The 14,717-nt window shown below is 35.8% G+C and overlaps 1 protein-coding gene across 1 annotated transcript; it reads right to left on the bottom strand.

Moving 5' to 3' along the window:
- Positions 1-1,164: 1,164 nt before the first annotated feature.
- Positions 1,165-14,717, bottom strand: slc39a8 (solute carrier family 39 member 8). The gene is made up of 8 exons (XM_074660759.1): positions 14,252-14,717; positions 12,555-12,717; positions 9,227-9,396; positions 8,995-9,117; positions 8,377-8,547; positions 5,538-5,736; positions 3,471-3,655; positions 1,165-2,084 (listed from the first exon to the last, which is right to left on the bottom strand). The coding sequence occupies exons 1-8, from the start codon at positions 14,477-14,479 to the stop codon at positions 1,938-1,940; spliced, it is 1,386 nt and encodes a 461-aa protein (XP_074516860.1). The 5' UTR covers positions 14,480-14,717; the 3' UTR covers positions 1,165-1,937.

A 14,717-nucleotide genomic window follows, 5' to 3' on the forward strand; every position in this document is an offset into this window, starting at 1 on the left:
TGGGATTCTCGTTTAATGAAAACTCCATCTATTTTGCCATAGGATTGGTAAAACTTCTGTCACTGTCAACCATATACCATTAATATATTCCACGCGGAATGACACCCATGCTGAAGTGTTTTTTTCCCACGGACATATATAAACCGGATTGCCTATCATATGGATCTGGAATATTACGAGCTACACGGTGTCACTTGAACGCAGCTTGCAGCACTTCCTGTTTACTAGTGATTGGCTGCCCCTTGCAGACCAACTGCCTGGTTAATTTATATTTTATAAAAAGGGAAATAAGTTCAATTTAATACATCTCTTCACTGGTAAATTTCAGGAGTTTTAAAAAAATATCGTGTGGATTTAAGATATTTTATGTAATTATGTTTTTTTAATTTTATATTTTTGTTACCTGTAAAGGTGAAAACAAATGGTAAAAATATACTGTCTTTATGGCACCCATAGTATTGTGTGATTATCTTATTTTTTAATTATAAAATAAAAAATAAATAATTGTAATGTAACTTTAAATTATAATTGATACTGGTTATGTATTATTAGATGTACAATTAATATTTTGTTATTGGTATAAATAAATAAGAGAGTATTTACTTTGACTGGCAAAGGAAACCCAGGCTTATTTTAACAGATGTATAATGATTCTCTACAGCAGTGTTTCCCAACCTTTTTGACCTTCATGACCCCTTAAAATAAACTACTCCTACTTGTAACCGCTCATCACCAGTTGTATACAGGTTGTACACAGGATGTTCTCCCCTGATTTTCTGTTTTTATTGAATATTTATTAGAGACCGGACACAAGGAAATTATCCTATAATTCCCGGAAAATATAAATAAATATAATTTTGTGTAGCAGAAATGTGTTTTTCTGCTTTTCTATTGTGTTAATCATTTTACGAACCATCAGGCAATTTATAATTATATAAAATATAATTTTTTTTAATTTTATAATTAAAAAAATAAGATATCCACACAATACTATGGGTGCCATAAAGACAGCATTTTTTTTACCATTTGTTTTCACCTTTACAGGTAACAAACAAATAAAATTAAAAAAACATAATTACATACTTTTTACTTTTCGTAAAGTGAAATTTGGTGGATGTTTTCACAAAATTAAGCTTAAAAAAATTAAGTAAACAAAATAAACACAGGTCAAAGTTTTAATAACATGACTGAAAATTGGTCCATTGTTGATAAGTTTCTTTAATTTGTCTCTGGTGTTTGTGGCGTAGAAGCGGTCATTGTAATAAACTCGTGAGGGAAAAATATATATGCGATCTCTGATGTAGAGCAACCAGGTTCAAGTATTTTAACTAACTTTGAACTCATCAAAGTCATTTGAAGTTGTGGTGGTGACTCTTGTTATACAGGAGCACAATCGATGAGTGTCCAACAGTTTCATTAACAAAATTTGACAGACATCAAAATACAAACTATTTTCAAAAAGACAAGAATCCAAAAGGAAAACTCAAAAAAATAATCAGTGAAGGTCATAGAGGTCACAAAACTCTGAGGTCAAACACTGCTGCCATAAAAGGCAAAACAATAGCTGTTGTCACAATAACACAGCTTGTGTTTGTTTACACTACAGCACCAGTGAGGTACAATAAATGTCAGATATTTCACACTATATGAAGACTGAAAAAATAATTTATTGTCTCCTCAAAAACACAATTTGACTAAAGTTCATACATCAAATGATTGTAAAAATGTTCCCTTTTTGTGGAGTTCCACTAACTTGATAGTCAAAAGATATAAAAGCATAATTTTTCCTTTAAACATTTTGGTTTTGTTTGTACAAAATATTCGATTTACATACATTCACTTTCCTGCTCGGCTGAGTGAGCAGAAACAGAAGCAGTTCATTATTTTTATTTTAGTTTTATATATATATAGTTTTTGTTCCATTGTCTCTCTCCCTTCTAGCCCAGTTTGATGTCCCCTGCAAACACGGTGATCAGCAGTATGATGCAGAAGCCGGTGAGCAGCCCTGCGTTTTGAATCAGGAAGAAGATGATCTTGGTGGAAGTCCGCTTCTGTTCCCGTAATATGTTTTCCATCTCTGGAAACTGAGATGAAGACAGACAATTAGATATCAAAAAGACAACGGCCTTATTGTTCATATAATAGGAAGTAAGAATGCATAAACAGGAAGTGTGAACTGGTGCGTGGTTGCAAATATTATTTGTTCCCGTCCAATTAAACTGGAGAAAAGACCACAAGTTCTCATTGTCTGACTGCTGACATTAACAAAACTGGTTTAAAAGTAAGGCAAAAGTGAGCATGGCTCACATACCCCCGCTCACTGCTTGACCCCTACTAAAGCAGGGCCAAAGGTTTTGCCCTTTAGGAACTAATGGAATGAGTCTATTGAGAACAATGTAGCTTGTTATTAGCTCGCCTTCCTCAAGTCCAGGGTGCCCAAAATTTCTGGAGATGTAACCCCCAAAAGGCACAACTAGACCACAATGTCAACCATCATACCAAATTTGAAGTTCCAAAGTTAGATAGTTTCAGGATTCTGCTCCGGAAACGAAAGTGTGACACGCAAACGGATGGAAGGACGGACACGCTGAGCGCTATATACCCCCTTTATACCCCAACTACGTTGTCATGGGGGTATCATAAAATGATTGATTATAGCAGCTTTAAAGATTTACATCTTTAGTAGGGATCAATGTGCTTTGGGCTGAGTGCCACTGAGAGGTTAGAGAGGTCAGAAAGTGTTAAAGTGCACGTCCTCATGGCTGTTTTCAGGCTTTAGAAAATCTAGCCCGTGACGGGAGACTTTGACCAATCACAGGTCATTTTATTGAGAGAGCGTTCCTATTGGCTGTGCTCCAGTCATGTGACCGGAACTTGGCGTTCCTTCACCAGATTCCACAATGGCGGTGGCGTCACAAACTTTCTCATTTTACAGCTAAACCGTGCACTACAAGATGATTCTGAAAACATTTGAGGAGAGAAATAGGCATTACAGTAACATAATATTGATTCATATTTGATCAGCGCTGCCTAGTTTGACCGTTTGGTCATAGTTCATGAGTGATTGACAGCCGGCTCTCATAGACAGCAGATGGACAGCAGACCTCAGATCAGCTCTTACTGCTTGTTTTCCTCCAGCCTGTGAAATCTTACAGATGCCGTTAGGAGCACCGGAGGACACAGAGGAACATGATTTGTTTCTGGTTACCTGTTTCATGTACTACTGTCACGATATAATGACTGTTTTATAAAAATAACTTTTTTTAATCATATTTGCTCCAATCTCGCCTACTTCAGCTTTAAGAGATGGACTAACATTGTTTGTTTTGGTCTTTTCATGGGATATGTTGACAATAACATATATATAGAATTACACTGAAAGAAGACCAGATTTGCAAATATAAAAATGCAAAAATGAGCAGCAATCTGCACTGATGTAGAGCATCCTCAGGTCGTGTAATCGGACTCACCATGTCTGCCAGTGCAATGTACAGGAACATTCCTCCTGCGATGGCAAAGATTGCATTGGGAGCAAAGTTGCTCCCGAGCAGGATACCGAACACAAGACCGACGTAACACGACAGGGCCGACAGCATGTTGAAGAAGATGGCTTGTGGGACGCTCATACCGGAGTTCAGCAGGATCACAAAGTCACCTGCAGACGGAAACAAAACACGTCAATACAACAGGGGTTGAACAATTCATAAGTTAAAACAGGCAGTTTGAACATTATTTTAGAAGCAATGTGAGTCATTTTGCTTTGTGGAATAGTTCAATTGTTTGATTCAAAGAGGTCACTTGAAACAAACATACTGATTTTATTTCTGTCAAAGCTAAGGTTTTAAAACAAGTTAAATGTGGCGTAACTGAAATATTCTGTTGACTTCAGCTTTGAATTGGTGAGAACCCCACTGGAGTTCAACGAAGCTCTCAACACCTCCATCACCTGCCTTTTCCTTTTTACTAAATAATAGCTGCTACTAGTAAGCTGAAAAACGAGTGTATAAGAACATACCATAAAACCATAATCGTTACTTCAAGGCTCAGAGTCTGATTATGGTCCTGCATTATCTTTTATATCGGAAGTCTATAGTTTATATCGGAACCTTTTCTTTTTGTTGGTTCAATGGTTTAACCATTACGGACAAGAACAGCCTGCTGTATAGCATTGTTAAGGTTTGCTCCAAGATTACTGGAGTCACACAAAGAGACTTGTGTTCCCTCTGGGAGAATCAGGGGGTAAAGAGGGCAACGAATATGATCAGCAAACCTCTTCATGTTCTGTCTCATGAGTTCTCATTGATGCCTTCAGGCCGCCGTTATCAGGCACCTCTGAGGAGAACTAACCGTTACTCCAAATCTTTTATCAGGTTATTAAACTCAAACAGTAGCAATTTCCAGTGAGATTTTTAATGACAGTTCCCTTACATGCTAATTCATGTAACAACGTCTATTTATTTTCTATTTGTTTTCTCTTTTTATCAATTTTATTGCTATTTATTATATTTTATTAACTTATCTGCTGTCTGAAAAATGACAACAAAATCTAGAAACCTGTTGTCGCATGGTATGCTTTAAAGATAAGTACAAAGCATGTTCCTTGTAGCATTGTATTAAAGTGACCAGAAGAATAAAAACATCTGAACAATTAAGAAACAGTAAAAGTTTGGGTGCATTTCTGCAGTACGTCAGTAGAGGGCGATAAAGATCATGGATTCCTTAATGGCCCTTTTAGTTTGAGTGAAAAGATAGAACCTGCTTTTAAACCCTTTCCATCTTATTTTTTATCTTATTTTTATCTGCATACAACTTAATAATAAATGAATAAATTGAATATAAATAAATAAAATAGAAAAAATACAGAAAATAAATACAGAAAACAAATGCTAAAATAATACTTAATACAAATGAATAAATAAACAAACAAACAAACAAACAAACAAACAAACAAACAAACAAATAAATAAATAAATAAGGGGAAGTTATACAAAGGTAAATAAATAAAGAAGCAAATTAAAACAGCAATTTACATCACATTTTATCAATTAATAAATGCCTACATTTATTTTTTATATTATTTTTGGTTCATTTAATGGCATATTTATTTATTTATTAAGTAATTTTTATTTTTTTTGGCAGGTTCCGTAGCCTTGCCTTAAAATCCAGTTTCCCTGGTTAATTTCCATTTAACTGGCTATTGTATTAATTGTGATCCATTTTATTTTATTCCACCCTGTCTCACAGAATCACATATTAAATGTGTGCCTGTCCCAGCTTTTCATTGAAGCTCTGTGATGTTTACACTGATGTAAATATTCAAACCTGAGACTGCCATCAAATGTAGATATTTTAGATGTCTTGTTTCACTTTAGAGACATTTTCCAAAAATTCGGCATGAAATATCTGGCATCTTTGGGAACTTTGGGGACCAGAATTTAAAATAAAGTGCTGTGTGTTTGAGCAATGTTTGACTGCACAGCACAGGTTTGTATTGACTGGCCCCTCACATGGGTTGAGTAAGGTTAAGACTCACTCACCCAGCTCGTGGGGAAACTCCTCACACACGATGGCGGTGGACGTACTGAACCCCGTCAGTACCGACACAGTGAACGAGGCGCCGATAGCCAGGCCATCAATGAAGTTGTGCAGCGCGTCGCTCAGAGTTATCATCCACGCCACTGTCTTGATGTTGGAGATGCGCTGCCCACGCAGCCAGGAGCAGGACACCTGGACTTCCTGGAGAAATGATGAGATGGTTAAAGGCACACGACTACTGCTACTGTTTGATTACACCAAAGAAGAGTGGTATGTAAACAATGACAAATGTGGATTCAGTGAGCCACAAAGATAACACACAAAGATATCTTTAAAGCCCAAAGTTCAAATCATGGGATAACCAAAGTTATTACAATTCCTCCTGAGAGGGACATGAATGTCTGGACTAAATTTAGTGGTGATCCATCCAATTTTTGTTGAGACATTTCACAGGAAACCTCACGGTGGTGCTAGAGGTGCAGTAGTTCAGAGGGATTCATCCTCTGGAGATCATGACTGTCTGTACAAACTTTCACAGCAATCCCTCCAATAGTTTTACCAAAGTGGAGACAAACTGAGTGATAGTCTTTAGCATGGCTAAAAATAAAGACATCTTACTTACTAAAGGCTTTAGTCAACAAAGTGTGTCCATCTTGGATCCACAAATGTAACAGATACTGATGAGTCAACCGGAAATATCTTCTCTAAATGAATGTGAAGCATTTGCAACGGAACTCTGCCATTACTGATATAATGGCACAAGTGTTTTTAATGGGAAACCGGAGAACAGGCGGACATAAACAGAGCCTTTGGGTCTTGGTTGAAGATACTCTGCAGCGACAAAATGTCCTTCTTATTAGCCAAGGCCAAACAAGGAGTCTTTGTGCTCAAGTCAGACAATTCTAGCATTTACCAGGAGGAGAAGGATCTGAAGCCTTCGTCCCTCCGTCACACCGGCATGTCTGTTTGTTTTGTGTTTTGATCCCTTCAAAGCCAGACTCCTCCATATGGCACACGAGATTTCACTGTTAAATATTAACAGCAGCTCTAAATCGCCTCATGTCACTGATAACAGATCAATAAATTACTCTTAAGTAAAAACTAAACATCTGAGCTTGCAGATAATCAAGGACATCGACATTCTCTGAAGTACTGTTCACGTTACGGTACGGTGTCAATCTTTGCATTTAACCTGCTCCCATACGACTGATAAGATGTTTTAAATACAGTCATGTATTTATAATCCATGATGCATTCCTGTCAGGTGAGTCTGTGATAAAAGAAGACTCACTGTTTTCACAAGCTTATCTGAATTTAGCTACTGATTAGATAAAAGGGGATTAAGTACAAGGGTGATTGCTGTGTGGGTTAATGTGACACAGTTGATCAGTTCCAAGAGGTGGGAAAAAAAATATAATTCCCCCATCTGTAGTGTTTAATTCAGCTATGAATAGCCCCGCAACAATAATTACTACAACGACTTATCGGACAATAAATGGACATGACCTCGATCGTTTTTACGTTATCAACTTATCGTACGATATATGGGCATGACCTCGATCATTTTTACGTTATCAACTTATCGTACGATATATGGGCATGACCTCGATCATTTTTACGTTATAAACTTATCGCACTTTTACGTTATTGACTTATCGTACGATATATGGACATGACCTTGATAATTTTTACGTTATCAACTTTTCGTACGATGAATGGACATGATCTCGATAATTTTTACGTTATTGACTTATCATACAATATACTGTAGGCATGACCTTGATCATTTTTACATTATGAACTTTTCGTACTTTTACGTTATTGACTTATCGTACGATATATGGACATGACCTTGATCATTTTTACGTTATCAACTTTTCGTACGATAAATGGACATCACCTCGACCGTTTTTACGTTATCAACATATCGTACTTTTCGAATTGACTTATCGTACGATTTATGGACATGACCTTGATCATTTTTACGTTATCAACTTATTGTACGATATATGGACATAACCGTGATCATTTTTACCTTATTGACTTATCGTACGATATATTGACATGACCTTGATCATTTTTACGCTATCAACTTATCGTACTTTTACGTTATCAACTTATCGTACGATATATGGACATGACCTTGATCATTTTTACGTTACCGACTTATCGTACTTTTACGTTATCAACTTATCGTACGATATATGGACATGACCTTGATAATTTTTACGCTATCAACTTATCATACTTTTACGTTATTGACTTATCAGACGATATATGGATATTACCTCGATAATTTTTACGTTGTTGACTTATTGTACGATATATGGACATGACCTTGATCATTTTCCCGTTATCAACTTACTGTATCATAATTTTTACATTACCGACTTATCGTACGATATATGGACATGACCTTGATAATTTTTACGCTATCAACTTATCATACTTTTACGTTATTGACTTATCAGACGATATATGGATATTACCTCGATAATTTTTACGTTGTTGACTTATTGTACGATATATGGACATGACCTTGATCATTTTCCCGTTATCAACTTACTGTATCATAATTTTTACATTATCGACTTATCGTACGATATATGGACATGACCTCAATCATTTTTGCTGACCTCGATATTGCCCGTTGTGTTTAGGTGCGTGTTTGTTTTTAAAGGGTGGACTTGCATATTTATGCTATTATATTATCATTATATCAGCGGCATAAAATGGTTTAAAACTACAATAATATCACAGTTATTTCTAGGACAATATATCGTCCAACAGAAGTAGTTATCGTGACAGGCTTAGCCTTGCTATGAAAGAGGACACTCGTACCTGAGAAAGTTCCTCGTTTGTATGCGGAGACTCTGGGTTCGGGCTGCTCCTGTCTGTGGCGATGGTGTTAATGCTGGTCAAAACGATGGAGTCCTTTTTCTCCGCTAAGTCTCCGTTCTGGAGGGAGGTTTCTTGAGGCGGGTCTGCAGGAGTGAAGTGGCTGTGGCCATGCTGAGGACAAGAGAGACAAAGTAAGTCACAACATGGAGTCAGCTGATGAACAGAAAGAAAGAAACACTATGTAGGTTTAATGAATTGGTAGGCAGTTTCAACATTTCTTTACTGTATAGCTTTATTCTACTATTTTGACTACTAAAGACTCCTGATTTTAATACCTCTGTGTTAGTTTAAAGTTAATATTAAGATCTCTGCCATATTATAAATCTTATATTTAGAGAAGGGCACAATCTGTGACCCTTTGTGTCCATAACCCAAAATGATTAACAGTCATAAATAATGTACATGACTCCTATAAAGTGTAATTGCCCACATGATAGTCATTAATTAGCAGCCAAAATTAGCTAATAAATCAGGGCGATTCACTCGCAGTTGTACAACTGCAATAAAGGATAATGTGCTTTGCAGGTAATAAACTCACTGACTGCTCTGTTATCTTACCTCATGCTCGACCCCGAGAGCCATCTTCAGTACCTTCTCCATGAAGAACAGGATATAAAACCCTCCAAATATTCCAACTGCATTCGACACATAGTTATCCACTTTGGGATCAAAACCCAGAGCCTGTGGATTAACAGTAAGTGACATGTTAGTATAAAACACCTCCCTTTATGAAGCACCAGAACATCTTCAAAATATGAAACCATTTTTAGCCGCTCCACCTCTTACAAACCTCCGGTATGAGCTGAAGCACGGCGTTGGAGAAGAGCGTCCCGATGGCGAGGCCGATGAAATAGGTCAGCACTTTGGGGAAATAAGGCTTCTTGGTGAAGGGGATCAGGAAGAGGCCGAGAAGAGACGCCAGGTTGATCACAGTGACTGCCAGGAACCCATAACCCCACACTGTCAGGGCACAAATCAAGGACAAAACAATATAATGAATTATAAACCTTTGTGGAGATCGTTAATGCTTAAGGTTTATTTTGGTGTTTCTGCATCCTGTCTGGGAAGACATGTTTAATGGTGCCTCCAAATGGAACTCGTTGACTCGTGTTTACGACATGGGAAGTCGTGTAAACGAGTCGTGAACTCGGAAATTTCAGAAACTTTCCACATCCGAGGTCATGAATACGACATGATGGGGCGTTCATATGGGCCCAACTAGTAAACACAGTAAACACGGTGAACACGACCCCATTTGAAGGCACCATTAGTTTCTTTTCTTTTGAGCTCTTTTTTTAATATTTACTCAACTATAGTTAAATACAGTATCGCTGCTCATCTTTTCTACCGTCATCTATTCATTAGAAACAAACTGTTGTTAATATTAGCATGGAAACTAGCTTGTGTAGCTAGTGGCTATGATTGATAAATTGGCCTCCAGGCTAGTGGCTATGATTGTTAAAGGTCCCATATCATGCTCATTTTCAGGTTCATACTTGTATTTTATGTTTCTACTAGAACATGTTTACATGCTGTAATGTTAAAAAAAAACTTAATTTTCCTCATACTGTCTGTGTGAATATACCTGTGTTTACCCTCTGTCTGAAACGCTCCGTTTTAGTGCATTTTAACGGAATTGCAACGGAATGCGTTGCTAGGCAACAGTTTGGGTCCATGTTTACTTCCTGTCAGCTGATGTCATTAACATACACTGCAGCAGGAAATAAACAGGGACACATTTAGAATGTTTATGTTTAAAACCGTGTGATGATCTATATATATTGTATATTTGTGACATCACAAATGGACAGAAATCCTAACGGCTTGTTTCAAACACAATTTCTGAATACGGGCTGTGTATATTGAGCGTTTTGATAGTTTAACAGTATTTATAAAGCACTTAAACTTGCTTTATAATATAAAAGACATGGAAATCTCACTTTTTACAATATGGGACCTTTAAATTAGCCTCCTAGTGGCTAGTAAAGACTGAATTGGCCTAGCTGGTGAGCAGGCAAAGACTGAGATTAAGATCTAATGCATCTCCTTAAATTACAATATCACTAAAGTCATCTAGCCTACAACCACATATCATGATTTTAAAGTATCTATTTTGTATTTTGTTGAATAATTTTCTATTATTTGGGCTGAACTAGGCTACTTTTTCAAAAGCCCCACCATCATGATGAAAACCTATATAATATGTTACCAAACAGACATTGTAACAAAAGACACACAACTATTTATTTGCAGAGGAGAGATTCTGCGTTAAAGGCCGGTGAAGAAGCAGCATGCGTCATGAGCAACACGCTGAACAACAGTCACAGTTGGTTGTAACTGTGTGTCAACAGCTCCAAGGAGGAGGGAGCGTTTAACGGTGAATCTGAGAGGTCAGCAGCACCGGGAGTCAACCCAGGACATTGTGAGAGTGTTACGGCTCCTCCACAGCAGATGACTAATGGGGTATGCACTTTATTTACAAGTAATGAGTGTAGACAGATAAGAAAGACTGGGAGGTATACTGTAGGGGGGTGAAAAATAATGAAAATATAGAAATAAATAAAACTCTCTGATTGATGGGTTGACAATAAACCAGATTACCAATAACTGAGCCAGTGGTGGAAGAAGTATTTAGAGCTTTTATTTAAGTAAAAGTAGCAATACCGCAGTGTAAAAATCACAAGTAAAAGTCCTTCATTCATAATTTGACTTTATAAAGTAAAAGTATGAGCATCAAAGTATATTGAAAGTACTAAAATTACTTGTTATAATGACCCATTTTGGAACAATATTATATTACTGTATTATAATTATTGATGCATTAATGTGTTCATCATCTTAATGTTGCAGCTGGCAAAAGTGGGGTTAATTTTAACTACTTTATATACTGCTGGCTGGGTAGTTTAACCTGTAATAATACGTCATATTTTATGAATTGATTTATATTTTGTATTAATAATCTAAATCTGCCAAGTTACCAAATGCATGAAGTTGAGTAAAAAGCACAATATTTGCCTCTGAAATGTAGTGGAGTTGAAGTATAAAGTAGCATAAAATGGAAGTACAAGTACCTCACTATTGTACTTAAGTACAGTACTTGAGTAAATGTACTTAGTTAAATTCCACCACTGAATTAAGCCATATTAAGAATCTACTCATACAGTATATCCTCTTGTTGAATGAAACCCTAAATATTTGTGCGAGGACGTAAGGGGACGAGGTTTGTGTCCATAAGTGCTTAAAATCTCTTTAAATTATCCACATTTATCTACATAATAAGTGTTTCCAGTTTTGGTTACTGGTGGTGGAGGCAGAGACCAAAGTAGTCTCAGACTCAAAGTTCATTCATAACCTTGGAAACAGCAATTGGCAAAATAATCTTAAATCTTATGATAAAATAATATAATATAATATAATATAATATAATATAATATAATATAGTGTAAATCTCTGTTCGCTAAGTGATTTTGTTTCAGTTGACCTTGTGGAATTTTTAAATTCATCTGGTTACTTTTTCACTATCCATTAGTGTAGGCTAATTGTTCTTTTTGTACGCTTGTGTACAGTTTTTTGTTACAGACTCTCTCTCTACCTCCCCACACTTGTATTTTGAGTGCAATTAATATGCCAAAAAAAGAGACGATGAATTTAACTGAATAATTATGTTTTTATCAAATTTCTATAAATATAGCAATGATACTGTGATTTCTTTTGGCCACAATAATGGTGTAGTGAAAATCTGTCAGCCCTGTGACACTGTTATCATAGGTTTCAATAGATTGTTATGGGGGGATTCTGCTGCAGCAGACAGTTTACAATGAAAAGAGAGAGTAAAGAGACAGAGAGAAGGGTCAGAGGTCAGATTTAAAGCCTCAACTTCACAGCTGAATCAGATGAAACTTCAGCCAATCAGTGTCCAGATATATCCTCTTGTTTTTTTAGGGTTAACAAGCATAAAAAAGGCCACCACCGTCTTCAAGGAGCATCCTCCATCCACTGTGACTGTGTAATAATCTCTACCAGACCTAATTTCAAGGCAACAAACCCTCATGAACTGTGAATTATCTGCGCTGCGGGGGTCTCAACAAATAAACCGGCGTTGTGATGAAGCAACTCACCAGAGTAGTCGAGGGGCAGCACAGCCTTGTGGGCGGTGTAGGGGCAGGAGGGCAGCAGCACCTGGGTCAACACAGCTGGGCAGATCCTCCCCAGATGTCCCACCGTCAGCTGGCTGACATTACTGAACCCAAAGTGGGACAAGATCTGCTCTACTGAGGGACACTGAGAGGCAGAAAAAACATATTAAACATCTTTTTTTACTGTTTTTAAATCTCCTTTTTGTCTTTAAAACCCTTCCTGCTTTGCTTTTAATGCTTCTATGTCTTGTGTGTATGTCTTATTTTTTATTCTTTGCGTATAAAATGTGCTATATAATGTTTTTAGGATCAATTAATGGCATTATGAAGTTAGCCTAATCATACTGTAAAGTAGAAAACCTTAGTTACATGTAAGTAGGGGTGTATTAAAAAATAAAATATTGGTATCATGTTAATAATACATAAACAATAACATCATGTAAATAATCCAACGCATCTTAAATCATTTCATATACAGATCAGATACCTCCTTACAATCATATTTTAAGTGTAATTAATTTGCCAAAAAAGAGACATAATGCACAATAAACAAAGTTAACGATGAATTAGACTAATTTCTCTCTTTTTTATGTTACTGTGAGTTCCTTTGATAATCCTGTAGTGAAAATCTGATATATTGACAACCCTGCGTGTAAGTTTAAAGTTATTATATATCCTAATTCAATATATAAAGGCTTTTCAACATATTGTGTGCATTATTACATCATTAAAGGCATTAATTACATAAAAAGCGAAAACTATTGCCAACAAAACAAAGGAATAATGGGAAAAATTACATTAAATATGAATTAATGACCACATATTTGGTAAAAAAAAATAAGCTTAATCAATTAACTACAAATGCCAACAGATAACAAGTCAGTCAGATATAATATTAGACGGATTATTTCAGGCAATTATTACAGTATTTAGTACTTCCAAGGACAACAAAGTATTTATAACAATTTAATAAATTCTAAAAAAAAAGAATCCATAAAAAAGTCTAATGTTTCACACTTTAAGAACTCAGTTATAAACCAATATAATGCAGTTGTTATGTAAATAAATAAATAACCATTGAGTTTGAGTTAAAGATGAATTAGACGGATAATTACTTTACAAGGACAACAAAGTATATATTACAATTTTAATATATATTAAGTTTAGTTTTTTCATAAATAAATCTGAAAACAATCTATAGATGTGGTGTAGCCTAGTGAAAATCTGATATATTTACAGCCCTACATGTAAGTTTAATGTTATCTTATATCCTAATTTAATATATAAAGGTTTATCAACATATTGTGCGCATTATTTCATCATTAAAGGCATTAATTTCATTAAAAAAAAGCAAAAAGAAAGGCAAAAAACAAAGAAAATGGGAAAAAGTATTAAAAAAAAGTATTAATGACTAAGTATTTGGTAAAAAATAAGCCCAATCATTTAACTACAAATGACTACAGATAAAGATATAATATTAGATTTCAATATTAGATTTTATTACTTTTCAAGGACAACAAAGTATATATAACAATTTAAATAAATATTTTTTCCACAAATAAGTCTTTTCCACACTGTAAGAAATCAATTATGAACCCATTTAAATCCCGAGCAGTTGTGTAAATGATCATTAATGAGTTTAAAAAACAATAATAAACATGAATATTTACTGTGCTCACCTCCTGGTCTGCCAGTGGATTCCCTTCAGTTATCGTCTCATATCTTCTGTCTGAGATCAACAGCAGTAAATCACCCAGATTCTCCTCTGAGATTGAATTATTTTTACCATAATAACGTAAAATATTCTCTAAAAACTTCAGTCCATCCCGGTCAACCACATCTAAACTCTGACACTGTGGAATAAAAAATAATAAAACGCACATAATAAAGCATCTAAAGTTCAACATCTCAGGTTTTTAAGTGGTTTTCTTCAGTAAAAATAAATCAAATTTTTCACTCAGAAATCAAAGATAATCCACTGAGTTAGTCTGCAGATCCAGACTCAGATCCATGGCACAGAGTCGCAGCAGGAGTCAGGTTTTTGTAGTTTTCTTCAGGCTGATTGAGTTATTTGAGGAGCAGCAGCCTCCTTTGATGTGGTCTGATGTGGTCTGAGTGGTCTATCAGGACCAGGACTGTGTCTGA

This window comes from Sebastes fasciatus, chromosome 15 (assembly GCF_043250625.1).
Source record: "Sebastes fasciatus isolate fSebFas1 chromosome 15, fSebFas1.pri, whole genome shotgun sequence".
NCBI classification, from domain to species: domain Eukaryota; kingdom Metazoa; phylum Chordata; class Actinopteri; order Perciformes; family Sebastidae; genus Sebastes; species Sebastes fasciatus.